The 26,597-nt window shown below is 29.5% G+C and overlaps 10 protein-coding genes and 23 non-coding genes across 33 annotated transcripts, besides 10 other annotated features; 29 read left to right on the forward strand and 4 right to left on the reverse strand. All coding sequences in view use genetic code 4, as the record gives it.

The window, feature by feature from the left end:
* Positions 1-10: 10 nt before the first annotated feature.
* Positions 11-81, forward strand: trnT(tgt). Its single transcript has one exon. It is a non-coding gene; the product is annotated as a tRNA-Thr (tRNA).
* Positions 82-92: 11 nt separating this feature from the next.
* trnE(ttc) lies at positions 93-164 on the forward strand. The gene has a single exon. It is a non-coding gene; the product is annotated as a tRNA-Glu (tRNA).
* Positions 165-334: 170 nt separating this feature from the next.
* trnM(cat) lies at positions 335-407 on the forward strand. Its single transcript has one exon. It is a non-coding gene; the product is annotated as a tRNA-Met (tRNA).
* Positions 408-496: 89 nt separating this feature from the next.
* On the forward strand, positions 497-567 carry trnM(cat). Its single transcript has one exon. It is a non-coding gene; the product is annotated as a tRNA-Met (tRNA).
* Positions 568-811: 244 nt separating this feature from the next.
* On the forward strand, positions 812-893 carry trnL(taa). Its single transcript has one exon. It is a non-coding gene; the product is annotated as a tRNA-Leu (tRNA).
* A 112-nt stretch (positions 894-1,005) lies between these two features.
* Positions 1,006-1,078, forward strand: trnA(tgc). Its single transcript has one exon. It is a non-coding gene; the product is annotated as a tRNA-Ala (tRNA).
* Positions 1,079-1,081: 3 nt separating this feature from the next.
* trnF(gaa) lies at positions 1,082-1,154 on the forward strand. Its single transcript has one exon. It is a non-coding gene; the product is annotated as a tRNA-Phe (tRNA).
* Positions 1,155-1,163: 9 nt separating this feature from the next.
* Positions 1,164-1,247, forward strand: trnL(tag). Its single transcript has one exon. It is a non-coding gene; the product is annotated as a tRNA-Leu (tRNA).
* Positions 1,248-1,305: 58 nt separating this feature from the next.
* On the forward strand, positions 1,306-1,378 carry trnQ(ttg). The gene has a single exon. It is a non-coding gene; the product is annotated as a tRNA-Glx (tRNA).
* A 410-nt stretch (positions 1,379-1,788) lies between these two features.
* trnH(gtg) lies at positions 1,789-1,862 on the forward strand. The gene has a single exon. It is a non-coding gene; the product is annotated as a tRNA-His (tRNA).
* Positions 1,863-2,170: 308 nt separating this feature from the next.
* trnM(cat) lies at positions 2,171-2,241 on the forward strand. Its single transcript has one exon. It is a non-coding gene; the product is annotated as a tRNA-Met (tRNA).
* Positions 2,242-2,509: 268 nt separating this feature from the next.
* On the forward strand, positions 2,510-4,180 carry nad2 (NADH dehydrogenase subunit 2; the record flags this gene model as incomplete). Its single annotated transcript has 1 exon — positions 2,510-4,180. The coding sequence occupies one exon, from the start codon at positions 2,510-2,512 to the stop codon at positions 4,178-4,180; it is 1,671 nt and encodes a 556-aa protein (XP_062738735.1).
* On the forward strand, positions 4,181-4,594 carry nad3 (NADH dehydrogenase subunit 3; the record flags this gene model as incomplete). Its single annotated transcript has 1 exon — positions 4,181-4,594. The coding sequence occupies one exon, from the start codon at positions 4,181-4,183 to the stop codon at positions 4,592-4,594; it is 414 nt and encodes a 137-aa protein (XP_062738736.1).
* A 292-nt stretch (positions 4,595-4,886) lies between these two features.
* trnR(tct) lies at positions 4,887-4,958 on the forward strand. The gene has a single exon. It is a non-coding gene; the product is annotated as a tRNA-Arg (tRNA).
* A 302-nt stretch (positions 4,959-5,260) lies between these two features.
* rns lies at positions 5,261-7,244 on the forward strand. The gene has a single exon. It is a non-coding gene; the product is annotated as a small subunit ribosomal RNA (ribosomal RNA).
* A 2-nt stretch (positions 7,245-7,246) lies between these two features.
* On the forward strand, positions 7,247-7,334 carry trnY(gta). Its single transcript has one exon. It is a non-coding gene; the product is annotated as a tRNA-Tyr (tRNA).
* A 235-nt stretch (positions 7,335-7,569) lies between these two features.
* On the forward strand, positions 7,570-8,379 carry cox3 (cytochrome c oxidase subunit 3; the record flags this gene model as incomplete). The annotated part of the gene is made up of 1 exon: positions 7,570-8,379. The coding sequence occupies one exon, from the start codon at positions 7,570-7,572 to the stop codon at positions 8,377-8,379; it is 810 nt and encodes a 269-aa protein (XP_062738737.1).
* A 40-nt stretch (positions 8,380-8,419) lies between these two features.
* On the forward strand, positions 8,420-8,491 carry trnK(ttt). The gene has a single exon. It is a non-coding gene; the product is annotated as a tRNA-Lys (tRNA).
* A 133-nt stretch (positions 8,492-8,624) lies between these two features.
* On the forward strand, positions 8,625-8,696 carry trnG(tcc). Its single transcript has one exon. It is a non-coding gene; the product is annotated as a tRNA-Gly (tRNA).
* A 222-nt stretch (positions 8,697-8,918) lies between these two features.
* trnD(gtc) lies at positions 8,919-8,991 on the forward strand. Its single transcript has one exon. It is a non-coding gene; the product is annotated as a tRNA-Asp (tRNA).
* A 9-nt stretch (positions 8,992-9,000) lies between these two features.
* Positions 9,001-9,081, forward strand: trnS(gct). Its single transcript has one exon. It is a non-coding gene; the product is annotated as a tRNA-Ser (tRNA).
* A 39-nt stretch (positions 9,082-9,120) lies between these two features.
* Positions 9,121-9,191, forward strand: trnW(tca). The gene has a single exon. It is a non-coding gene; the product is annotated as a tRNA-Trp (tRNA).
* A 172-nt stretch (positions 9,192-9,363) lies between these two features.
* nad6 (NADH dehydrogenase subunit 6) lies at positions 9,364-10,029 on the forward strand (the record flags this gene model as incomplete). Its single annotated transcript has 1 exon — positions 9,364-10,029. The coding sequence occupies one exon, from the start codon at positions 9,364-9,366 to the stop codon at positions 10,027-10,029; it is 666 nt and encodes a 221-aa protein (XP_062738738.1).
* A 133-nt stretch (positions 10,030-10,162) lies between these two features.
* Positions 10,163-10,234, forward strand: trnV(tac). Its single transcript has one exon. It is a non-coding gene; the product is annotated as a tRNA-Val (tRNA).
* A 263-nt stretch (positions 10,235-10,497) lies between these two features.
* trnN(gtt) lies at positions 10,498-10,568 on the forward strand. The gene has a single exon. It is a non-coding gene; the product is annotated as a tRNA-Asx (tRNA).
* Positions 10,569-12,759: 2,191 nt separating this feature from the next.
* atp6 (ATP synthase F0 subunit a) lies at positions 12,760-13,554 on the forward strand (the record flags this gene model as incomplete). The annotated part of the gene is made up of 1 exon: positions 12,760-13,554. The coding sequence occupies one exon, from the start codon at positions 12,760-12,762 to the stop codon at positions 13,552-13,554; it is 795 nt and encodes a 264-aa protein (XP_062738739.1).
* A 453-nt stretch (positions 13,555-14,007) lies between these two features.
* trnM(cat) lies at positions 14,008-14,078 on the forward strand. Its single transcript has one exon. It is a non-coding gene; the product is annotated as a tRNA-Met (tRNA).
* Positions 14,079-14,129: 51 nt separating this feature from the next.
* Positions 14,130-14,639, reverse strand: QC762_0117490 (uncharacterized protein; the record flags this gene model as incomplete). Its single annotated transcript has 1 exon — positions 14,130-14,639. One exon carries the CDS (start codon positions 14,637-14,639, stop codon positions 14,130-14,132), a length of 510 nt encoding a protein of 169 aa, XP_062738740.1.
* Positions 14,640-14,974: 335 nt separating this feature from the next.
* On the reverse strand, positions 14,975-15,373 carry QC762_0117500 (uncharacterized protein; the record flags this gene model as incomplete). The annotated part of the gene is made up of 1 exon: positions 14,975-15,373. The coding sequence occupies one exon, from the start codon at positions 15,371-15,373 to the stop codon at positions 14,975-14,977; it is 399 nt and encodes a 132-aa protein (XP_062738741.1).
* Positions 15,374-15,809: 436 nt separating this feature from the next.
* Positions 15,810-16,271, reverse strand: QC762_0117510 (uncharacterized protein; the record flags this gene model as incomplete). The annotated part of the gene is made up of 1 exon: positions 15,810-16,271. One exon carries the CDS (start codon positions 16,269-16,271, stop codon positions 15,810-15,812), a length of 462 nt encoding a protein of 153 aa, XP_062738742.1.
* A 67-nt stretch (positions 16,272-16,338) lies between these two features.
* Positions 16,339-16,689, reverse strand: QC762_0117520 (uncharacterized protein; the record flags this gene model as incomplete). Its single annotated transcript has 1 exon — positions 16,339-16,689. The coding sequence occupies one exon, from the start codon at positions 16,687-16,689 to the stop codon at positions 16,339-16,341; it is 351 nt and encodes a 116-aa protein (XP_062738743.1).
* Positions 16,690-17,671: 982 nt separating this feature from the next.
* trnV(tac) lies at positions 17,672-17,743 on the forward strand. Its single transcript has one exon. It is a non-coding gene; the product is annotated as a tRNA-Val (tRNA).
* Positions 17,744-17,926: 183 nt separating this feature from the next.
* cob (apocytochrome b) lies at positions 17,927-26,140 on the forward strand (the record flags this gene model as incomplete). Its single annotated transcript has 5 exons — positions 17,927-18,127; positions 20,651-20,842; positions 22,146-22,242; positions 24,477-24,809; positions 25,797-26,140. The coding sequence occupies 5 exons, from the start codon at positions 17,927-17,929 to the stop codon at positions 26,138-26,140; spliced, it is 1,167 nt and encodes a 388-aa protein (XP_062738744.1).
* Positions 18,128-20,650: a mobile genetic element.
* Positions 18,234-18,656: a mobile genetic element.
* Positions 18,868-19,398: a mobile genetic element.
* Positions 19,814-20,485: a mobile genetic element.
* Positions 20,843-21,748: a mobile genetic element.
* Positions 20,843-22,145: a mobile genetic element.
* Positions 22,243-24,476: a mobile genetic element.
* Positions 22,245-24,017: a mobile genetic element.
* Positions 24,810-25,796: a mobile genetic element.
* Positions 25,070-25,747: a mobile genetic element.
* Positions 26,141-26,597: the final 457 nt, after the last annotated feature.

Consider the following 26,597-nt stretch of genomic DNA (forward strand, 5'->3'; position numbering starts at 1 on the left):
TTTATTTAAAGCCGAGTTAGCATAAAAGGAATGCAATTGTTTTGTAATCAATAGAAGTAAGTGCGATACTTGCACCCGGCTAGGAGTTATAAGGATTAGTAGTCAAGTGGTACGACATAGCTCTTTCAATGCTAGCATCGCAGGTTCGATTCCTGCCTAGTCTATTAGGTAGGCGCAAGCGTACATACATAATGGCGAAGTATATCGAGGAGCTTGCGCTATATATACAGCAGACGAAGTATAAATATATCTACGTCAGGCGCGGAGGTTTACATACAACGAGTTATATATATAACCCTACGTATGTATACCCAGCACCGTCATTCTTTTTATTGAGGCTATAGCTCAATTGGTAGAGCGTACTGCTCATAACAGTAATTATAAGTGTTCAAGTCACTTTAGCCTTATGGCTGCATATTCTGCTGCAGACGACTTCGTCGTGCGCTTTAACTTTTAAGTGTACGACGAAGTCGTCTGCAGCAAAAGTTCTTAATAATGCGGGTTGGTGTAATAGAAACATTTTTGGCTCATGCCCAAAAGACAAGGGTGCAAATCCTTTACCCGCATCTGTATATAGATATAGATTTCAGGCTGGCTTGGCGGCTACGCCACAGGAAGTATGCGGCGCTATATATAGCGATATATATAGCGGCGCAAGCTCCTCCTCGAGCTTGCGCCCTCCTCCTTTAATATGTAATATGAGCATGCGCTTTAGACTGGTGCGACATATAGCGCTGGGCACACAAGCTTCCTGACGAAGTATGTCGGGCGCCATAAAATGTAAGGCTGCTCTTATTTATATCTTTATTATATCCGAGTGCTGGAATGGTAGACAGTGCAAGCTTAAGTTTTGCTGGTTAATAGCCGTGAACGTTCAAGTCGTTCCTCGGATATTATATAGTTCTGGGTGCTATATATAGCGCAAGCTCCTCCTCCTCCTCAAGGTTGAGATGTTGCTACTTGCGCTAAATATTTTAAGCGTACGACGAAGTCGTCTGCACATAAGGGGATATAGTCTAATTTGGTAAAACGCTGACTTTGCACGTCGGATTTTCAGGTTCAATTCCTGATTTCTCCATAAGCCTGAGAAGCTCAATTGGTAGAGCAGAGCATTGAAGCTGCTTTGGTTGTAAGTTCAAGTCTTACCTTAGGCATAAAATATAATGGATGTGCTGGAAATGGTAGACAGGAGCCGCTTAGGACGGTTTGGTTTAACGACTGTACAAGTTCAAATCTTGTCATCTATATTTTATAATATATAGAAAATTTAGGCTGCAGCTACTAAAGCTAAAGCTCTTTATTGAGTATGTTGTGGACTAATGGGTAAGTCATAAATTTTTGGTATTTACAATTGAGTGTTCGAATCACTCCAACATAATTTTTATCTATCCGAGCTTGCGTCCTGGCGAAGTATGTCTGGGGGGGGGGCGTGCGATATACCGCACGAAAAAGATTAAATGCATTTTTCGAGCGGTATATCGCGCGCACAAGCTCAGAAAATTTATAATTAGGTTAGTAGTGCTATGTTTATACGTTACTTAGGCGCAAGCTCTAATTATTGCTATAATATACTTATTTTTAAGCTGCAATTGTGGCTTCGCAGCTTCGCGTGCTAAAGTTATAAAAAAAAATAAACCTCGTATTTATTATATAATAAATATTCTAAAGCTTATAGAGCTTGTGCGCGATATATACCACACGGAAAATATGAGAATATTAATATTGAGAAGGAGCTTGCTTGCGCTATATATAGCGCAAACAAGCTCCTCCTCGCTCTTATTATTTTAAGGATAATATAGCTCAATAGGTAGAGCGACTGTATGTGGCACAGTAGGTTCTCTGTTCAAATCAGAGTATTGTCCCTTTATTGTTTTTAGGAGGAGGAGCGCGGTGCTATATATAGCACCGCGCTCCCTATCCTTTTTTCCTTACGCTAAGGACTAGCACTACCTGCACACGATTTCTTGCGACGTTTACGCTAGTATAACTAAGTCGTACGTACTACGTACTCCTTGTATATTTAGGGTGCTGGGCTTACATACGTACGGCTATATATATAGATCTATAGCTCGTCATCTGTACGCGACGTAGTATGCATACATACCGTCATGCATACTACGTCGCGCGAGCTCCTCCTCGCGTGAGCGCAAGCTCTAATATAATAAAGTAGGCCCGGGTAGTTTAAAGGTAAAACCTTAATTTCATACGTTAAAGATGAGAATTCGATTTTCTCCCCAGGTTAGTTGATTGGTTGGCTGATTGGTTGGTTGATTGGTTGGTTGATTTTTAGAATGAGGAGTTTTTATATGTTTTTATAGGAGCTTGCACGATTTCGCCATATAAGGTGGTGGCAGACATACATATATGTCACCGTACGTATGCGCCGTATTTATTTGAGTTATAACAGTAAAGAGCATCACATCGTTGCTTATTATTTAAGCAAGCTCGCTAATTATTAGCCGTTCAAGCTTGCTTAAAATAATAAAGCCTTAATTTTTTTTTTTATTTTATGATATTTATAAGTATAATAGGATTATTACTGTCGAATGCCGTTACTTTAAGGCAGGATATGTCGGTTAACTTCAACCGAATTGCTCTTATAGATTTGATTTATTGTATTTTACATGATACAATGAGTTTGTCTATAATTAATAAAGGTATTGGGCTACATGGAGGTTTATTACATATTACTAATATAACATTAATATTTCATATATTTATTTTTTTTTTAAGTATATTAATATTACAATTAACGAGTTTCTACCCCCGAAAAGCCTGAATACCTGAACATTCATCATTAAAAGATATAATTTATCAAAAATTTTTAAATTATAGAACCAAAATTTTTAATAAAATGGGGGAACATATGAAAATTATCGAATATCCTTTAATATTATTATTTGTTATCAGTGGAGCAGTCTTTTTAATGTCTACGAATGATTTAGTTTCTATATTTCTTTCTATTGAATTGCAAAGTTATGGCTTGTATTTATTAAGTACTATTTATAGAAATTCTGAATTATCTACAGCAGGGGGTTTAATTTATTTTTTATTAGGTGGTTTAAGCTCGTGCTTTATTTTATTAGGTACAAGTTTATTATATATTAATTCTGGTACTACAAGTCTGGATGGGCTTTATATACTTAATAGTATAAGTGATGTAAAAGATGGTGCTGCGGATATGCCTGCTTTAACTTCATGGTATAAATCATATTATTTAAATTTTGCTTTACTAGTATTTAGTATAGGGTTTTTATTTAAAGTAAGTGCAGCACCTTTTCATTTTTGATCTCCTGACGTATATGATGCTATACCCACTATAGTTACAACATTTGTGGCTATAATAGCTAAAATTTCTATTTTTATATTTTTGTTAGAATTAGTTTATCATACAAATAATTATTTATCAGAATTTAGTTGAACATACCTTTTATTAATAAGTTCTCTTTTTTCATTAATAATTGGAACTGTTGTTGGTTTGACACAATTTAGAATTAAGAGATTACTTGCGTACAGTACTATCTCTCATGTAGGTTTTATATTATTAGCTTTAAGTGGTTGTAGTATAGAATCAACACAAGCTTTTATATTTTATTTAATACAATATTCTATAAGTAATTTAAATGTGTTTATTATAATAATTACTATAGGGTTTTCTTTATATGGTTATATAACAACAAATAAAGAATATAAAGATTTATTAGATAAAAATAACTCTCCAATACAAGTAATTAGCCAATTAAAAGGGTATTTCTATATAAATCCTTTATTATCTTTAAGTTTAGCTATCACAATTTTCTCTTTTGTGGGTATACCACCTCTAGTAGGGTTTTTTGCCAAACAGATGGTATTAAGTGCTGCTTTAGATAATGGTTATATTTTCTTAACTTTAATTGCAATACTTACTAGTGTAATTGGTGCAGTTTATTACTTAAATATAATAAAAAAAATTTTTTTCTATTTACCTGATCATAGTATAAATCCTTCTATAGGTGAATTTTTATTTAAAAAGGGTTTAATCTTTGAAGCTGGGGATTTTAAGGGTAGAATTACACTTATATCTAGCCCTTTTTCTATTACAATTTCTATAATTACATTGGTAATATTATTATTTATATTTATGAATAAAGAATGATTAAGTATGGGTACCATATTGGTACAAGTTTTATTTAGTAATTAAATGAGTAGTATGACATTATTTATTTTATTTGTATCTATAATTGCTTTACTTTTTTTATTTATTAATTTAATATTTGCTCCTCATAATCCTTATCAAGAGAAATATAGCATATTTGAATGTGGTTTTCATAGTTTTTTAGGGCAAAATAGAACACAATTTGGTGTTAAATTTTTTATTTTCGCTTTAGTATACTTATTATTAGATTTAGAAATATTATTAACTTTTCCTTTTGCTGTTAGTGAGTATGTCAATAATATTTACGGTTTAATTATATTATTAGGGTTTATAACTATTATAACTATAGGTTTTGTTTATGAATTAGGTAAAAGTGCATTGAAAATTGATAGTAGACAGGTAATAACTATGACAAGGTTTAATTATTCTTCAACAATAGAGTATTTAGGTAAAATATAAATTTGGACTTTATTTTATAAAATGCCAATTTTGTACTTCTGCTTATTTACTTAATTTGTACTTCGTATGACTTCGTCGTACGACTTCGTCATACTTCGAGTTTACGCCGAAGCACGAAGTAGTGCTAATATTTAGCGAAAGGCAAAAAAAAAATTTTTTTTTAGGTGTAAGCTCTATAAATTGTAAATAATATATTATATACCTAGATATAGCTGTTTATGTTTAATATTAATAAAATTAATGCGGGTGGCGGCATATGTTGGTTAGCTAAAAAGTCACCTTTTATTTTTTTTTCCCATTAGCTCAATGGTAGAGCAGAATACTTCTAATATTACGGTTTTTAGTTCGAGTCTAAAATGGGAATCATTATTTATCCTTATACTTTTAAAGTATATACAGTTATTATATTACTTTTTTTACTGATCTGATATTTATGGCTTTACTTTTAAATATATTTAGTAGATAATTCGCCCCCCTTTTCTTTACTCAGCCTGATTTTTTTTTCATGCTATATCTGAGTCTTCGTATGGGATATTTATACTTCGTCTGCGCTATATATAGCGAGGAGCTTGCGCTATATATAGCGCAAGCTCCTCCTCTACATACTTCGTCAGTATGTATGTATGCTTGCGCCCTCCTCGCTCTAAAGTATCTTAAAATATATTAGTGATGTTATTGTAATTTAATTTAATTTAATTTAATTTATAATATCATTAATTGATAAAGTGGTGTTAAATAAGGCGCGGCGCAAGCTCGCCTTTACTCACTTTAACCAAAGTTGAGTTTGGTGATGGCTCTGATTGAACACTGTCCAAATACTTGACACATGCTAATCGAACGTTTAATTAAATTTTACAGTTGCAGTAAAGTTATTCTTTCCTTTCTGTAAAACTGGTTATTAAGGAGGTTTAAATTTAAGGTTTATTCTCCTCTATTTATAAGGTTAATCTCTCTAAAGGGGTTTTTTTAATTAAAAGTGGTGTACAGGTGAGTATTATGGTTTTTTGTACTACCTAAAAGTAAAGGCAAATCCTTTATAGTAATAAAGAACGGTCATGTTCGCTTTTAGATGAAGATAAAAAATCTCGGGGAAAGGTAGTTGTTAAGGTAATTGCTTAACAAGCCTAGTATTCTCTTAGTCGAAGCTGAGAAAGGTTGATCGACCACATTGGGGATGAAAAAATCCCAAGGCAAACGAAGTACAGCAGTGAGGAATATTGGTCAATGGCCTAACGGCTGAACTGGTAACTTGGAAGAATGGCTCCATAAAAATGGAGTTAATCGATTTATCGAATAAAATTCTGTATACATACCTATAATGACGGTATGTACATCTTGTCTTGACCAATTGCGTGCCAGCAGTCGCGGCAATACGTAAGAGACTAGTGTTATTCATCTTAAATAGGTTTAAAGGGTACTTAGACGGTAGAATTTGCCTTAACGGGAACAATTTTACTAGAGTTTTATATAAGAAGATCTTACTCTAGAGTGTAGAGTTGTAATTCATTAATACCTAGGGGACTGGTAAAGGCGAAGGCAATCTTTTATATAAAAACTGACGTTGAAGGACGAAGGCTTAGGTCACAAAAAGGATTAGATACCCAAGTAGTCTTAGCAGTCAATTATGAATGCCATAGGTTAGATATAGTTAAATACAAACAAGGGCGTAAGCTCGTATTAAATTTTACCATCTAGTCTATAAATGAAAGTGTAAGCATTTCACCTCAAGAGTAATGTGGCAACGCAGGAACTGAAATCACTAGACCGTTTCTGACACCAGCAGTGAAGTATGTTATTTAATTCGATGACCCACGAAAAACCTTACCACAACTTGAATATAAAAAAATGCTATCTACTACCATCACTTATTTAAAGGTAGCGGCGCGGGGCGGCGAAAGCTCCTCCTCGCTCTAAATTTAAGTGTTAGGCGCAAGCTCTAAGATATATAGCTGGCTAAATATTATTTAGCTAACTATGCTTTTAGGTTATAGATTAATGCAAGTATTATACAAGTGTTGCACGGCTGTCTTCAGTTGATGTTGTGAAACTGTGGTTCGGTCCATGGAATTAACGAAAACCCTTGCTTTATTTGTAAATTATAAAATAAAGCAGTTCACCTGTATATGGGTTATGATAAAAGGGATCAAGACAAGTCCTCATGGCCTTGATGTTGTGGGCTATAGACGTGCCACATGTACCTAAACAAAGAGATGCAAAAATGTGAATTTTAGCTAATCTCCCAAAATAGGATAAAATTAGATATGGATTGTAGTCTGAAACTCGGCTATATGAATAAGAAATTGCTAGTAATCGTGGATCACCATGACACGGTGAATATAACTTCGGATTGGTACTAACCACTCGTCACATGCTGAAAGGAGTATGCGCAATAAGTTTGCTGTTCTGTATTAAACAAGAATAGATGACGGTGCAAGCTAGATTTTATTTTTTAATATGGGGCTCTTCGTATGTGTGACTCTGATTAGTGTAAAGTCGAAATACGGTTCGTGTAGTGGAAGTTGCACGGGACTTATTATACTTAACAATAAAAATTTTTATGAAAATCCTCAAATCAAATTTTGATTGATTTTTATATATATATAGGAATATATTCTAAATATCACTTGTTATATTTATTATATACTATATATAAGGAGAGTCCCGTTTGTTGGTATGACGGGTTAAGCTGTAAACTTAATGACTAATAAAGTCATCGAAGGTTCAATTCCTTTCTTTCCTACTATAAAGGGTGGACACACACGCCTTTATAAAAATTGGTTAGGCGTACTGCATACATACATACTGAGGAAGTATGTATGTCTGCTATATAAATAAAAAAAATTTTTTTTATTAAAAAGATAATAATATACTAGCCTTTTTTGCTCAAAACAAAACAAAACAAAACAAAAAAAAACAGAAAAAAAAAACAAATAAATCAAATCAAGTAAAAAAATAAAAAAAAATAAAACGATAAAATGACTAATTTAATTAGAAGTAATTTTCAAGATCATCCGTTTCATTTAGTATCTCCATCTCCATGACCCTTATATACTAGCGTTAGTTTATTAAATTTAGCTACTAGTGCTGCTTTATCTATGCATAATTTTAATAATAGTTATTATTTATTTTTTATCTCTTTAATATTAGTTATTTCATCTATGGCTTTCTGATTTAGAGATATAATATCAGAAGCTACTTTATTAGGGGATCATACATTAGCAGTACAAAAAGGATTAAATTTAGGTGTTATACTTTTTATAGTATCTGAAGCACTATTTTTTTTAGCTATATTTTGAGCTTTCTTTCACAGTTCATTGACACCTACTGTAGAATTAGGATCTCAATGACCACCTATAGGTATTGAACCTATAAATCCTTTTGAATTACCTTTACTTAATACAGTAATACTTTTATCTAGTGGTGCAACAGTAACTTACGCTCATCACTCTTTAATTCATGGGGAAAGAAAAGGAGCTTTATATGGATCTATTATTACTATATTACTAGCTATAATATTTACAGTATTCCAAGGAGTTGAGTATAATGTTTCATCTTTTACTATTAGTGATGGTGCTTTTGGTACATGTTTTTATTTTGGTACAGGTTTCCACGGGTTTCACGTGATAATTGGAACAATATTTTTAGCGGTAGCTTTATGAAGAATATTTGCTTACCATTTAACTGACAACCATCATGTAGGTTTTGAAGGTGGTATTTTATATTGACATTTTGTGGATGTAGTTTGACTTTTTTTATATGTTTCAATTTATTATTGAGGTTCTTAGTAGATTATTCATCATTTCCAAATTAACACCAATATACAAAAGGATCTTAGTATAATGGTAATACATGTGACTTTTAATCATTCGGTCATCGGTTCGAATCCGGTAGATCCTATTTATAATGTATATTCTTAATTTTTTTTACGTAGTACTACATACGTAGTACTGCGTATTGCATATAGTATACTGCTGATCCCTTTGCATGTAAAGCCTAAATAAGTATGCCTACATAGCATTAAGCTAATGCTGCGATATTAGTCTAATTGGTAAAACGTCCATCTTCCAAATGTTCTTTGTGAGTTCGAATCTCACATATCGTATATTAAATTACGGTGCAAGCTCTTTTACTATCTTTCTAGAAGGAGCACGGTGTACGTACGAAGTCGCCTGCAGCCACGTCATACCACACCGCACCACACTCACTTTATTTTGAGGAGGAGGAGCTTGCGCCTCGCTACATATAGCGCCGTATACATATAGACATACTTCGTCAGTACGTATGCAAGCTCTAAGCTCGATTTAGTGTTAATAACTTAACTTAAGAATTAGTAACTTAATTGGTAGAGGGTTTCCTTGTCACGGAAGCAGATGCCGGTTCGATGCCGGTCTAGTTCGTACTTTATGGGAAAAGTTGCCATAGGTAAGGTAAGATATTTGCTAAATATTGTGTTTAAGCACCTGGGTGTTCGAGTCACCTCTTTTCCGTTAGTTAAATTCCTTGTAAGGCGCAGCCTAGCACACATAAAGAGTATAGTTTAAAGGTAAAACAGAAAGCTTCAACCTTTAATTTCTTAGTTCGAGTCTAAGTGCTCTTGTTCCAGGTGCAAGCTCCCTTTGGCTGTATAACTTTCTTAAATATTTTGGATCACTTCGAGCCTACACCTGGGAATAAATAACCCTATGGTTGATGATACTGGGTGGTGAGTATCACGTACAGACGTATGTCTGTACTTATCCTCTTAATAATAAATATTAAAAATATTATTTATGAATAGTAACTATCCCTTATTTTGAATAAACGAAATTTTAACAAATGGTTTTGTTGAATACATATTAGATATATTTTCAATAATGGCTTTTCTTACAGGAATATACGTTATTTTAACTAAAAACCCTATTGTATCCGTATTATTTTTAATACTATTATTTGGAGGTATTTCCTCTTATTTGAATATAATAGGTCTAAATTTCATAGGTTTATCATATATAATAGTATATATAGGTGCTGTATCTATATTATTTTTATTTATCTTGATGTTAATAAATATTAGAACAAGTGAACTTCAAAGTAATACTAGTAATAGTATTCCTTTAACAATATTTATTGGAATTATATTTAGTAATTTTTTATTTCCAATGTTACCTTATGATATTGTCATGTTAAGTAATTTCTATAATAACTATTTTAGCGAGGATTTTTATACAATAGATGTAAATATAAATGATAATAATTTGAATAATTTATACAATAATGTACTGTATTTTATGACTAGTGTAACATGGGATGGATCTGTAATAGACTTTAATCATATAACAGCTATAGGTAATATAATGTATACTATTTATAATATATGATTAATAATCGCTAGTTTTATACTTTTACTAGCAATGGTGGGATCAATTGTTATAACAATAAAACAAAGAAAAATTTAGGTGGGTGCAAGCTCGAGATACTTCGTCAGTACGTCGGGCGAAGTATGTCTGTATATATGCGGCGCTATATATAGGGAGGCGCAAACTCCTCCTCACTCTATAATTAAAAAAAAATTTTTTTACCTTAATTTAAAAGAAATTAGCTCAACGGTAGAGCAACCGTTTTACACACGGAAGGCTATGAGTTCGAATCTCCTATTTCTTACAAGGCTGGTGCGATATGATTTTGCACCGCGCCTGGTTAAAATGAGACTTAAAAAAAAGATATAATAAATTAAAGTATAAAAGTAAAACACGATGCCCGGGTTATGCACGTAGGACGGCGTTGGACGTGCTTACTGCTGGTCTGCGGGCATTATATATAATATCGACGTAGGATATATAGACATACTTCGTCGTCTTACAGACGTACTTACGAAGTATGTCTGTATGCCTGCAGTTACATATTCATTAAAGTTTACACTTAAAGCCCCTATAGCTCAACGGTAGAGCATAATACTGTTAATATTATGATAGATGTTCGATTCATCTTGGGGGCTATGCCATTTAGTTAAGACTTAGTTGAATCTTCATTTGGTGGGATCTACCGGATTTGAATCAATGACTTAATTTTTGACCTTTTCTTAACTATTGGCAGTGCTCGCTCGATATAAACAAACTATTAAAACATGAAAAATAAAAATACTAGGCGCAAGCTCCCTTTGACGGGATTAGCTCCGGGTGCGCAAGCTATGCAAACTCTGGTGAAAAAAATTCTTGGGAATAAGTAGTTGTTAAGGTAATTGCTTAACAAGTTTGGGGTTTCTTAAATCCTATAATAGCTTATAGGATAATAGACAGCTAGATGACGAGCTTGCGCCTGAGAATTGTTGTTACATATTGCATATAACTTTCTTAAGTACTCCAGATTATTTTCGCCGTCATCATCCTCATCTATTTAGAGGATGATGATGATGGTGATTAACCTACCGGATGATTAGTATTACATACAGACAGACGTACAGACGTATGTCTGTACTTATTCTCTTAATAATAAATATTAAAAATATTATTTATGAATAGTAACTATCCCTTATTTTGAATAAACGAAATTTTAACAAATGGTTTTGTTGAAAATATATTATATATATTTATAATAATGGCTTTTCTTACAGGAATATATAGCATTATTGCAAATTTAATTAAATTTGTTATTAATTATATTAATATAAAGATTACTAAAATAATAACTCTAATAGAGAATTGATTAAAAAAAAGTGACTCTTCATTTGTTTATTTTATTCTGCTTTTATATCTTTTAGTTAATATACATATTTCACTAAATTTTGTTCTATATTTTAGAATAGTAATCTTAGGTTTTATCTCTATTAAAAATATGGAGATAAGTACATTAATATCTTTCATAGATTATATTTCAGAAATTATAGCTAATATAATAGATAGAAATACTCTAAAGATGGGTGGTACTGATTCAGATTCTAACCCGTTAAGTCATGTTTATGAGTTTGCTAGTAAATCTTCTAAACCAAAAGAGGTAGAAAAAGCAATCCCAAATTTACCTGAAAATGTTCCTAAATACCCCGGTAAAATTGTAAAACCGGTACCTAATAATTTATTAGAAAAAAGAGGGCTATCATCTATGTCGGTTGAAATGCCATCTAATACTACAAATCCTTCTGATATAGAAAGGTTAAATAATTTATTGGAGGATATAAAAAAATCTTTAGAGTTATATGATAATCAATCTCTAAAATTTAGAAAACATATATCTGAGGTCAATAATAATGATCCAAATTGTGTTTATGATCCTAGATCTAAAGAATTATTCAAGGATTATATTAAATTAGTTGATCTTTTAAAAGATCAACAAAAAGATATGGGGAATAAAATTATAAATGAATTAAAAAATATTGACCCCAATATAAAACATAAATATTTTAAATAATATTTATATATATTGTATGTCGTTTGGCTTACTTTATTCATTTTAGGTCGATGAGTATTGTGTACGAAGTCAGCATGACTATAAATCAACCTACTTACCAGACGCAAGCAGAACTTGCACCATACTAGGCTGGGGGCGCTATATGTAGAAATGCGAAATCGACTAAAGGCAGGAATGCCCATTTGGTCATGGTCTGCGACACGACTAAATATAATAATAAATATAGTGATTTTTTAGAAAAGTTAACTTAGGGTAAAATATATTAAAAAGATAAAAATTTGGAATAATATGGAGAAAAATTAAAGGAATGAGCGATCGGTAAATAATATTATATTAAATAATTAATTCTAAATTGCTAACTTACAAGTTTCTAAATACCCCTTTTTTGTAGAAATATATTTACAACATTTAGTTTAAATTAATCCATATTAATAAAAAATTACATAAAGATCCTAGGATCTTTCTGGAAGGCGCAAGCTCTATATTTATATAAATATATTTAATAAGGCGCGAGCTCATATGTTTGCATACTACTGCTACATAGACGGCTGCTATACTTAATTAGTGATATGCTGTGCTTTTTATATTTAAGGCGCAAGCTTTATATTTAAGCTAAATATTTTAAGCACTGGCTTAAAAGCGAACTGCTGAGTGGAGCTTGCGCCTCCAAGTACATTATTGTAGGCGCAAGCTCCACTCATGACATTTTTTGGAGCTTGTTATAATAAACTTATATTAGAATAGATAGATCAGGTTTTTAAATTAAATTTACATAAAAAAGATATATGAATACTTTATTTAATACTGTTAATTTTTGAAGATATAATAGTAGTCCTCTAACTCAATTTGAAATAAAAGATCTAATAAGCATTGATACTCCTATTTTAGGGAATTTACATATTTCTATCACTAATATAGGGTTTTATTTAACAATGGGGGCTTTTTTTTTATTAATTATAAATTTATTAAGTACAAATTACAATAAATTAATTGGTAATAGCTGATCCATAAGTCAAGAATCTTTATATGCAACTCTTCATAGTATCGTAGTAAATCAAATAAATCCTAAAAATGGTCAAATATATTTTCCTTTTATTTATGCTTTATTTATATTTATTTTAATAAATAATTTAATTGGGATGGTACCATATAGCTTTGCTTCTACAAGCCATTTTGTTTTAACATTTGCTCTTAGTTTTACTATAGTTTTAGGTGCAACTATTTTAGGGTTCCAAAAACATGGATTAGAATTTTTTTCTTTATTAGTACCAGCTGGTTGTCCTCTAGGATTACTACCTTTATTAGTATTAATAGAGTTTATCTCATACCTTGCGAGAAATATATCTTTAGGTCTTAGATTAGCTGCAAACATACTTTCAGGTCATATGCTGTTACATATTTTAGCAGGTTTTACTTATAATATTATGACATCGGGTATTATATTCTTTTTCCTGGGTTTAATTCCTTTAGCCTTCATTATTGCTTTTTCTGGATTAGAGTTAGGTATTGCCTTTATACAGGCTCAAGTTTTTGTAGTATTAACAAGTGGATATATAAAAGACGCACTTGATCTACATTAAAATAAAATGCGGCAAAAGTTTTTTAGTTTTTTTTTTTTAGAGTTTGCGCCCGTAGCTTTAAGACTTTATAATTTTTGTTTTTACCTGAAATGTTTTAGTTTATTACCTCCTGTATTATTTATATATGTGCGCATTAACACAGACTTGGGTATACCAATTTGATTATACCTAAGTATTGCCTTCTTATTTCTTTATTTTCTTTAGTGCTTGCATAGCTTGCGCACCCATAGTATACAAATAGGTGTAAGTAGTTATGGCAAATAAGGACCATGCGTATAGGCCGTTTGTTATTTTTAATTAAGTAAATTAAAGACACAAGCTCCTCCTATTCCAAGTTTTAGTTGGCTTGCATACTTACGAAGTCGTCTGCTTACGCTATAAAAAAAATTTTTTTATTATAAACTCTGTATAAAAATGGTAATACAGAGTTTATATATATATAATAAAAACTAAGCCCGGGTAGTTTAAAGGTAAAACCTTAATTTCATACGTTAAAGATGAGAATTCGATTTTCTCCCCAGGTTACTACTTATTTCGTAGGGCTAGGCATATGAGTTTGCGTCCTATGTCGAGCTTTACATATAGCGCCCACAGTAACTACTTTTATCTAATACTTTAAAATCAAAATCAGAAGGTACTGAACCTAATACTTTTTTTACATCGGGAAAATTTATAGGATCACGAAAATTGTCGGAAAATATTTCTAATGTTTCTTCATTAAAACAACCCTTATTTTGAGTAGTACGGATATTTTTCCTTATATCCTCATATAATTTCAATAGGTATTTATCATCAGAGTATATTTTAACATAAGTTAATTTTAATAGATTAACAAGACATTCCATTTTATTAGCTGGTATAGCTAAACAATCATGGGTTGTGTATATATTTTTAACATCAGTTGATTCTTTAAAATAAAAGTCTAATAATAAAGCTAGAGAAGCTGCATCTAATGAGTGCACTAAATTAGGCATAAAAGCTGTAACTTGTTTATCTGAATTGAATTTAGCTTTATTTAGAACTCTCAGAGAGAATTTCTTATTAGAATGGTTGAAAGGTTTTATCCTTACCTCATCACTCATCATATAGCTTTGTTTTACAACTAAACCTGATGGTAATGTCCATATGATGAGAATCTCTAATAAAGTACAAACTTTAGCTACTTGGTTTAAATACTGAACTAAAAGTTTTAATTTATGAAATCTTTCGTATAGTACTTTTCTTAACCCTTTACCCAATATCGTAAAATCTCTACGTTTTAGACGTATACTAGGATTAGCTTTATAGATAAACCATTATTCTGTACTATCATCTAATACAAATCCATCTTTTATATAGTTAATAAGAGAGAAGCTACTAACATTATAGGGTATTGTCATAATAGCTTTTTTAATAATATCCCTAATAATCTTCATATCAATTAATCTAATATACGAATCTCTCTTCTAGAAGGCGCAAGCTCTAAATTTTTATTTTCTGAAAGCTCTGTTTTTAAATAATCGATAAAACAAACAACTACGAATGAATAAAAATCTTTAGGTTTATCATCCCAAGTAGATTCATTTAAATTTAATTCTTGACCTAATTTTGAGTCTAAACTTAATAAAGATAAATGCTGAAATCCATTACATGTAGCATCCATTAGGATAGGTAGATATGTCTCAAATCAACTAATATCATGATTATCTAGGCATTTTAAGTATCTATTATACTCTATACAAAAAGCTAAAAAAAATTTTTTATTTTTAGCTTGTTTAATCAATATACCATTACCATAATTTTTTATATTATTTATATTTGGAGCTTGCGCCCTACTCATTTTATTCTATCATTTGCTGGTAATTTATCTAAACCAAAGCTAGATCTTCCATATATTTTTAAATAATTTAAGGCGGTAATATTTTTTTTAGACATTTTACCAAGTTTACTAAACAATAATAAAGCTTTAGCTAAATCTTTTGATTGATAATGTAAATATTCTGGAAGACAGTTTATTCTACCTCTAAAATCTGCATTAACAGGTATAAAAAAATTCAGGTACATTTCTAAATATTTCAGCTAATCCTAGTATATTTTCTTGAAGTTCTTTTTTACTTAAGGCGCAAGCTCTAACTATCTAATTATACCTTTTCTTTTTTAGTTAACTTAGATTTTTCGAGTAAAGTATGAATATAACTAGAATCTATCAATTCTTTTTCGAAATAATCACTACCATATAATTCAATAAAATCTAAGACCTCTGTGTTAATTTTATATTATACCGAACTTAAATTATTTACTATATCATATATTATATAAATATCTAGGATTTGACTTCTCTCACGAACATTTCACTTTTGTTTTACAATATCCATATTAAAACGTACATCATTAATTAAATAACCTCCATTTACTCTATTTGTATAAGGTTTAGGCTTTACTATCATAGGAATTCTTTTTGGTAAAACAAGTACTGACCCAATTTTAGGTAATACCTTTAAAACCTTGTTAGTAGGTTTTCAAACAATTGATTTTTCTTTATATCCTAATGTTATAGTTTCCATTTCTAATAAATCCGCCTCTTTTGTAAAAATTGATATTTTTTGTCCTAATGAAAATTGAAATATATTATTTAAAAGTTTTTCTACTAAATCCTTATTATCCCGAATTCAACTAGATAAATAGTAATACTTTTGTTCCTCTAGACTTAATTTAATTTTAGTATTAATAAATTCCATATAAAAAAGTTATTTACTAGTTATTCTCCCATTTCAAAAGCTACAGTTGAAGTGTTATTTGAGTTGTCTAACTTTTTAGAATGATAAGATAATATTCATCATTTTTTTCTTTTTTTTTAAGTTTAGTCATAAAATGATTAGGATAATCATTATGAAAATTATTAATTGTAGTAATTAAAGTAGGTTTGACTTTAATAAATATCTCAGCTAATTTAGGGTTAAAAACAGAATAGTCTATAATTCCAAGGTTTTTTGATTTTAGTTTTTCTTTAAAACCAGTGTAAGCAAATGAAGATAATAATTCTTCTAACATCATTTGTGTTTCTTCATTAATAGGGTGATTAAGAAGAACACTAGTTAAGTTTTTAAATATAAAAGTATTAGCTTTAAAACTTTTTTTTAGATTTTTACCATTCATATCCTCAACATTTGTACTATATAATCTATAAGTTATTGATGTTGCACCACACGAAAGAAGAAGTGAAAGAGAAAAAGCTCTAAAACCATTGCTTAAGTTTAAGCATGTACGACCAAAAGAAAAATTGAATAAGTTATTATGGGTAATACCACGTCTTTGTATTGTGATTAGATGTAATATTGAAGGACCACGCAATAGTGGTGAATGTTTTCAAACCCCTCTATTTTTATTTTTGTATAAATTTATACCTTTTAGACAAAATCAGTTAAGCCCTTGGTGAGGCAAGTGGTACAAATAGTTTTTTTTAGAGCTCACACCCTTAAAAAAAAACTATGGTACTTAATCTGAAATCGAAGGGTCAGCGATTAAATATTATTTTTATGAAAAATTACATACGGAATATATGTAGTCCACTTTAAGTAAATTTTAATTATCTAATGAAACTAAAAGTGTACCTTTCATAAGGTACTGCGAGAGTATTTACGTATAAATACGAACCTTTTTTTAGATTTGGATTTAGTATATAAGTACTTGGGTATTATACACTAAATATTTATTAGGGGTTGTTTTTATCAGAAAATAACCACAAATTTTTAAAAAATTTGTGAGGGTATATAAAGCTAAAATCCATGATTTTCAATTTTCTACTGCTTTAGAGAAAAATTCAAAAATTGGATCTTTAGAGATGATAGACTACTCTCTATATATGTCCCAAATTACAAGTTGAAATCTTACTCTTCTCGCTTTAATATATAATATTAGCGAGCTCTATAGATTTAAAGGAAGGAGACTATTGTTATTAAATCGCTAGTTATTCCTCTTAATTATGCAATAGGAGGTACAGGGTAGTGTGGACACATATGCTCCATTCTTGTTTTATTTATTCCTATATCCTGTTAAATTATTATATAAATTTTAATAGTATTAAAATTTTATAGAAATCTTAGATTATTAAAAAATCTACTTTTTTATCGTAACTTAAAAGAAATTAGCTCAATGGTAGAGCAACCGTTTTACACACGGAAGGCTATGAGTTCGAATCTCCTATTTCTTATAAGGCAGGTGCGAGCTCTATATTTATAGCTCGCACCTAAACATGATTAAATTTAGGTGCGTTCTCTAAATATATTGATATATATTATAAAGTTTTGTGTAGTTTATAGTAGGATGCTTGGTTTGGTTTAATTATCTTTATTATTTTTTTTTCAATTTAAATTTATTTTTTTTTTACACACCCATGAGAATATTAAAAAGCCATCCTTTATTGAAATTAGTTAATTCCTACCTTATTGATGCGTCACAACCAAGTAACATAAGTTATTTATGAAATTTTGGTTCTTTATTATTACTTTGTTTAGTTATACAAATTATAACAGGTGTAACTTTAGCTATGCATTATAGTCCTAATGTATTAGAAGCTTTTAATTCTATAGAGCATATGTACTCGTAATGTGCTCTTTAAATCGGGTTAAATTGCTGAAAACCCCCCCTGATTATCAGGGGGACAATCAGCAGGTAAGTTGATCGGCATAGGGATACCCTAAATGTCGATTATCATCTTCAGAGACTACACACTTGACACCTATAAAGGTGATGATATAGTCCAAATTTTACTGCAAAGTAAAACAAGAATGATTACCTATCTATGCCTAAATGATGTAGGCATAACTTTATTATCATTTATTTTCGTATCAGGTATTAAAAATAAAATGGGATTACGTAAATTTTCTAGTATAACAGTACGGGATACACAAAATGAATCTTTTAATAATAACAATAGTGTAAATAAAAATAAGGAATTTTTACATTGGTTTAGTGGGTTTACTGATGCTGAGGGTAATTTTTTAATAAGCATAGATCGTAATTATGTCAAATTAAGATTTAAAATTAGGAGCTTGCGCCTACATATAGATGATCTAAAAGTTCTTCAAGTTATTCAGGCGAAGCACAAATTTAAACATAGGTAGAATAACCGTAGAAGAAGTTAGAAGTCGCTGTTCTTTCATTGTAGAAGATATTTCAGGTATTAATACAATATGTTCTATATTTAATAATTACCCCTTACATACTAGTAAAAAACTAGATTTCCAAGATTTTTATGAAGCTTTGCTAATTAGAACTAAAGAAAAAATTATATCTCCCACTAATTTAGAAAAAATATTATGCTTAAAAAATGGTATGAATTCTAAAAGAGAAATATTTACGTATGATATAACAAAATCTCAAATTATAATAGACCCTAACTGATTTATAGGTTTTATGGAGGGTGAAGGAACTTTTGGTATTAAAACAGGATCATCATTGTATTTACAAGTAGCTCAAAAAAATACAAGTCAGGAATGTTTAAATGGAATAACTAATTATTTAATTGCTTTATCCAACAATACTAAATACTTTCATACTCAAAGTAATAAAATATTACCTTTAAATGTTACAAGTGCAATTAATGCTAAAACAAGTGTAGTATCTTTGGTAGTGAGTAATATAGATGCTCTATATTATTATATTTTACCTTTATTGGATGAATATAAATTTTATAGTCGTAAATTCGAAGATTTTAAATTATGAATAATGGCTTTAATATTGAAAATCCGAGGATATTATTATACACTTGAGGGTAAAAATCAACCCATTCTTGGGTGGAAATATCAGAAATTCTTAATAAAAGATATAGTACAACTGTGTCGAGTGAGAATGTTAAGGAAATAATTAATAATATTAGCAAAAAGTTTGAAGATATTATAAAAAAAGATTCTCCTTTTGATATAGAGTTAGATATACCGCAGACTGAAAATGTACGTAAGTTTAGTATGGCTAATAGATCTGAAAAGCCTAAAACTGTATATATTTGTACAAATGAAGGTTTAATAGAAGGATCTCCTTTTACTTCGTATAGTGCAGCACATTTTAATTTACTTGGTATAGTGAAGTACCCCCTTCCCTTCTTTAAAACACTAAATCTTTGATACTAATAAACTTAATAAAGACAAATATACTCTAATAACCTAGATTGTCGACGTCTAAAATATTAAGGAAGTGGGTCGCTTACTTAAATTAAAGCCGCCCTTCCTTTTTTATTTTTTATCTAGAGATATAGTAGATAAATATTTCATTTTCAATTATTATGGTTATTTACGTATACGGTTTCATATTATTTATTAGAATTCCTTTATTATCTTATTCTAACGCATATACTGCAAAAGAGGTAATTATTAAAGAAGTTAAAGGTAAAGCTGGTATTTACGGTTGAATTAATAACAATAACGGTAAATGCTATGTGGGAAGTAGTGTTGATTTATCTAAACGTCTTTATAGATATTATAGTTTAGCACATATTACTCAACAATCTAAATTTAGTTTAATATGTAAAGCTCTACTTAAAAGAGGTTACTCCTCTTTTACTTTTGAAATTTTAGAGTATTGTAATAAAGAAGATGTTTTAATTAGAGAACAATATTATTTAGATTTATTGAAACCGGAATATAACATTTTAAAAATTGCGGATTCACCTCTTGGTTATAAACATACTGAGGAAGATAAAGAAAAAATGAGAGGTCCTAGAAGTTTAAATCCAGAACATTTAGCTAAAATTAGATCACATATTTCTAAACTTAATGCTAAAAGAGCTATTAGTTTTGTTGTTAATGATCTGGAGAAAAAGACTTTTACTGAATTTTCTTCACTACGTGCCGCAGCTAGAGAATTGCATATTGCAGAAGTATCTATCAAAAAATATTTAAATAATTCTAAATTATTTAAAAATCGTTATATTTTTACTTCTAAAGTAAATAAATAATAAAAAGGATAAAATTAATTTAGGTTAATTAAATCCTAGTAGTAATACTTGTAATCGTTATATAGATACAAATAGATTATATAAAAATAAATATATTTTTCCTCTAATCCCATAGATAGCGCGTCTAGGTGTTAGCTTATAGTAGATAGATTTCATCTGTATACGATTATGAGAGATGTAAATAATGGATGATTAGTACGTTATTTACACAGTAACACAGCTTCAGCTTTCTTTTTCTTAGTGTATTTACATATAGGAAGAGGAATGTATTATGGATCATATAGAGCTCCTAGAACATTAGTTTGAGCTATAGGTACAGTTATACTTATAGTTATGATTGTAACTGCTTTCCTGGGTTATGAATATAGCCCAAAATGGTTTAATATAAGTAATAAAGAAAATATAATAAAGCATAATAAAATAAACAATCATAGACTGTTTAATAAAAGCATAGTTAAAAGAGGATATTGTACAGGCCGTCCAAAAGATAATATTGAAATTTCTGAAAGACTAAAAACAATTATTCAAGAATTAGGTTTAAACCCTGTATATGCTTATGAAAATTTAAATTTAGAAGATACTAGAAAACAAATTTTAAACGATACTAGAGGTTTAAGCGGTATATATATGATAGTTAATAAAGTAACTAAAGACTATTATATAGGTTCTGCGTCGACTAATAGATTTTACGCTAGATTCAGTAATCATGTTATTTATTTCAGAGGAAGCAAAATAGTTAAATTAGCAATAAAAAAATATGATTTAATAAATTTTGCTTTTATTGTATTAGATTTATATCCTAATATTGTTACTAAGGAAAATAACAAAGAATTATTGGATTTAGAAGATAAATATTTAAAATTGTTAGTACCTAATTATAATATTTTGACAGAAGCAGGTTCTAGTTTTGGTTACAAACACACTGAGATTGATCGTCAAAAGATGAAAGATATTTATAGTGACGCTAGACGTGAAAGAATCGGTAATCTAAACAAAGATAAAAAGCTTTCTGCTGAAACCATAGAAAAAATAAGAGAAAAGGCTTTAAATAGACCTTCTATGTCTGATGTAACTAAACAAAAGTGTATAACTAATACAAGACCTGTTGTGTTGTATAATTTAAATGGAACTGTTTACGGTGAATATTCTACTATTTTAGATGCAGCTAAATCTATAAACTGTGACGAAAAAACTATTAGAAGAGCATTAAAAACAGAAAAAAGATTAGTAAAAAGACAATGAATAGTAAAAGATTTCAAGTAAATAGTTATTTTATTATCAAGGCTGCGCTATCCTTTGGATAGTGAAACCGATAAAGCTCTTTATTATACTTTATTTTTATATTAAATTATAGTTCCATGAGTAACAATCTTTTTGTAATCTTTATAGAAAAAAAAAGATTAAAGTGGTATATCCCGACAGGGATATAGAATAATCTTTATGATTATTTGGCAATGTTAGTGAAAACGATCAAAGAAGTTTAAACTTTAAGATCGTCGGTTATATAAATGATCGCGACAGACTGGGTCACTAATGGGTGGCTGAAATGCTGCTTAATGCATAGTCGAAACTTTTGGTTAGGTGCAGCAAGCTCTTCAACTAATAGAATATACGAATTTAAAGTTATTCTAGCTTATTATCTTTATAATAAGTAAGTTTGTATGTTCTGCCTTACGGGCAAATGTCCTTATGAGGTGCTACGGTTATTACTAACCTTGTTAGTGCTATACCATGAATCGGACAAGATATTGTTGAGTCAAAAATTATTATAATAATTATTAATTTATGTTTTGGTGTTGTTATTTTATTTTCAGTTGTAGCTGTTAACAAGAATATGGCTTCGTTACATTTAAATGTTTCGGATACCAAAGCTTCCTTACCTACAATAGGAGTTGTTCATAAGAATGCTTTAAAAAAAGGAAATAAAACTTTAAGATTGGATAAAAAAGAATATATTTCAATTCCTTCGTCTTTTTTAGCCTTTTTAGTTGGATTAATAGATGGGGACGGATATATTCAAATAAGTAAAACACCAAAAGGGTTTATAACTATGAAATTAGTTATATCACTACATTTAGAAGATCTTTCTATTTTAGAATATATTCATTCTGTTTTAAAATTAGGTAAGATAAATATTTATAAGGATTTGAGAAGCCCTGCTTGCAAATTAGTTATTAATAAAACTGATATACAAGAAGTATTGTTTCCATTACTTTTATATAATAACATATTTTTCTTAACTAATACTAGAGTAGATCAATTTAATTTGGCTATGTATATATTAAAAAATGATATTAAATTGTATAATGAAATACCTAATGTAGATAACATACCAACTATTTTTGAAATTCCTAATAATCCATTTGATTATACATTATTACATTTTTTTAAAAATTGAATTGTAGGATTTACATGTTCAGAGGGTTATTTTTTTATTAAAAGTAATAATGATGGTTGTTTTCAATTAAAACAAAGAATACATTCTAATTTATTCGAGGCTTTTAAATTAATATTCGATACAAATAGAAAAATAGATACAACCAATAATTATAGTCAATTTGGTGTTAGTTCTAAATCTGATATACAAAAAGTTATAAATTTCTTTTCATTTTCAGGTTTACATCCTTTAATGGGGGGCACTTTATTGAATTATTTAAAATGAGTGGAAGCTTTAAATATTAATCCTCATTCTAAGTTAGTTAAGAGTTCTAGTACTATTCGTAAAAAAAAGATATTTAATAATATCATTCAAATACGAAAATATAGTACAGATAAATCTAATTTAGGTAATGAGAGTAATTTAGTACTCGTTCCATTAGTTATTTATGATAATGCTTTAGATAATAAAGTAATTGCAATTAAGGATAATAGAAATAAGTCAGGGATTTATAGATGAATACATATAAAATCGGGTAAATTTTATATCGGATCTAGTGTAGATTTAGGACAACGTTTTTCTAGTTATTTTGCTTTAAATTGATTAAAAAATCAAGCTAAAACTAGTATAATATATAACTATATTCTGAAGTATGGACATTCTGAATTTCGCCTAGAAATACTTGAATATTGTAATAGAGAAGAAACTATAAAAAGAGAACAATATTATCTGGACAATTTGAATCCAGAGTTTAATATTTTAAAAGTAGCGGGATCTCGTTTAGGGTCTAACGTTACAGACTCTACTAAAGCTAAAATTAGTTCAACTTTATCTGGACGTATTATATCAGAGGATGTTAAATATAAAATGAGAGTAGCTAAATTAGGTATGCAACATAACGATGCTACTAAAGCTAAATTAAAAGATCATTTAACAAATTTAAATAAGACTGTTTTGGCTGAAAAGAAAAGTATTAAAATAAGTGTTATGGATTTAGAAACTAATATTACTACGGAATATAGTTCAATTAGAAAAGCAGCAATAGCCCTTAATAGTTATGCTCATAAAATAACAAACTATGAAAAATTAAAACTAACTAAAAACTATACTAAACCTTTTAAAGGAAGATATATTATAAATATAAATAGGATATAGTGGAACTATAGCTTAGGCTGGCCGTAAAATATACAATACGTTAATTGATTAAATAATTTGCTGCGCAGCAGAAAGTTCACGTTATAGTAGTTTAAATTATCCTGAGTAATAGATCAATCTTATAAATACTCTTACACCAAAACCTGAATTAATAAGTAATATGGGCTCCTTAAATTAATCTACATATAAGAAGATTAATTTTAAAGTCAAATGGGGAAAATTACAAGGACGTTTAATAAACATATAAATACCTCCAGTTTATTAGATTATTTGTAGCGAAGTTTAATCAGGTATATATAAAAGGATTAAGAACGTTCAACGACTAATGAGTGAGTTATACTAACAATAAGCTCAACACGAAACCCCCAAAACCAAGGTAATAATGCGATGGTTTAAGATATAGTCTAATAAACCCTTAAGGGTGTAAAATATAAATTAAATATTATATATATTGTTATGTCATTTGAGGAGGTTTTTCTGTTAATAATGCTACTTTAAATAGATTCTTTGCTTTACATTATCTATTACCTTTTATATTAGTAGCTTTAGTGTTAATGCATTTAATTGCACTTCACGATACTGCAGGTTCAAGTAACCCTTTAGGTATTTCAGGTAATTACGATAGAATAACATTTGCTCCTTATTACTTATTTAAAGATTTAATTACAATTTTCATCTTTATTTTTGTTTTAAGTTCATTTGTTTTCTTTATGTCTAATGTTTTAGGTGATAGTGAAAATTATATAATGGCAAATCCTATGCAAACTCCTGCAGCTATTGTGCCTGAATGATAAAGTAAAATAAATGTCATTCTAAAATTTCGCGAACTGCTGGGAACCCTTTTTAATTTAAAATTAAAGACGACAATCAGCAAGAAAGCCTTTTATTAAGCTAGTATATACTAAGTTAATTAAGGAATCTTCAGAGGCTATGCACGAGACAATTAAAGGCGCTTTGGAGCTCGCGCCTTAATTGAAGAGATAGTCCGATCATGGTAGTGATACTATGAATTTAACACACCATCAATTGATTTATCCCCTATATTATTCTTTATGTATAGTTCAGTATTATTTGCTGCACGTTCAACCAAAGGAATAACTCGTTTATCTCCTGCTGAAAGAGCTTCAAAAAAATTACCTGACGAAGTAAAGGAAATATTAATAGGGATTTTACTTGGTGATGCCCACATAGTAAGAAGATCACCAACTGCTAATTCTAGATTAGTTTATGCTCAAACTGCCATAAAACATAAAGAATATTTCGATTATGTATTTAGTTTCTTTTTACCTTTTTGTGCAAATGACTATAAACCCCAATTTAGACTAGTAGTGGACAATAGCACTAAAAAAAGATACAGTGCTATATCATTCACAACTATGCAACTTCCTTGTTTTAATGAATATAGAGAATTATTTTATGATTTAAATAGAAAAAAAATAGTTCCCGAAAATATAAGAGAATTGTTAACTCCCCGTGGTTTAGCTTTTTGAATTATGGATGACGGAAGTAAACAAGGTAGCGGTTTACATATAAGCGTTTATGGATTCTCTAATACAGATGTCGATAAATTAATGTTTACTCTACAAGATAAATTTAATCTTAAATGCTCTATACATTATAACAGGGATAATAAACCCCGTATTTATATATTTAAAGAATCCATGGATACTTTAATAACTTTAGTAAAACCTTATTTTATTAAAGAAATGTTATATAAATTAGGATTATAAAGCTGTCATTTTATAAGTTTCCCTTTGGGGTATAACCTTAATTGACCCATTGATTTATTACCTTTCTATGCTATATTAAGATCTATACCTAATAAATTATTAGGTGTTATAGCTATGTTTGCTGCTATTTTAGCAATAATGCTATTACCTATAACAGATTTAGGTAGATCAAAAGGTTTACAGTTTAGACCTTTAAGTAAATTTGCTTTCTGAGTTTTTGTAGTAAATTTCTTAATCTTGATGAAATTAGGAGCTTGTCATGTGGAAACTCCATTTATAGAATTAGGGCAATTAAGTACAGCTCTATATTTCGGTCATTTTATAATAATTGTACCTATAATTAGTTTAATTGAGAATACTTTAGTTGATTTAAACACTATGAGTAAGGGATAAAAAAAAAAAATAAGTATAAGTGTACTTAGCAAACCGTGAAAGGCTATATGAAAATGATTAATTTTTAAAATATGAAAATGATAAAAAAAAATAAACGTTAATAGGTCAACTCTCAAAGGTATTGCATTTATTTAAAACTAAATAGAAAAATCAAAAAATTTTTTTTTTATTTAATCCTAAGAACATTCGCTATTAGAATATGGGAGAAGCGGAATAAGGCTTTTTTTTTAAGCTAAAACTTTAAAGCCCATTAGGAAATTTAAGGATTATTGTTAGTTAAGAAATTGGTTAGATGTGTAGAGTTATACGTTTCATTTCATTTCATTACTAACTCTTCATTCCCCCCCTGTGCTATTTTTTTTATCCCTTATTTTTTGCCCCTATAGCTCAACGGTAGTACCTCAAAGAGGCGCAAGGTCATGCGGCTTATCTACGCTAAGTTTAACCAACCCTTTTA

This window comes from Podospora pseudocomata, mitochondrion (assembly GCF_035222375.1).
Source record: "Podospora pseudocomata strain CBS 415.72m mitochondrion, complete sequence, whole genome shotgun sequence".
Taxonomy (NCBI): Eukaryota; Fungi; Ascomycota; class Sordariomycetes; order Sordariales; family Podosporaceae; genus Podospora; species Podospora pseudocomata.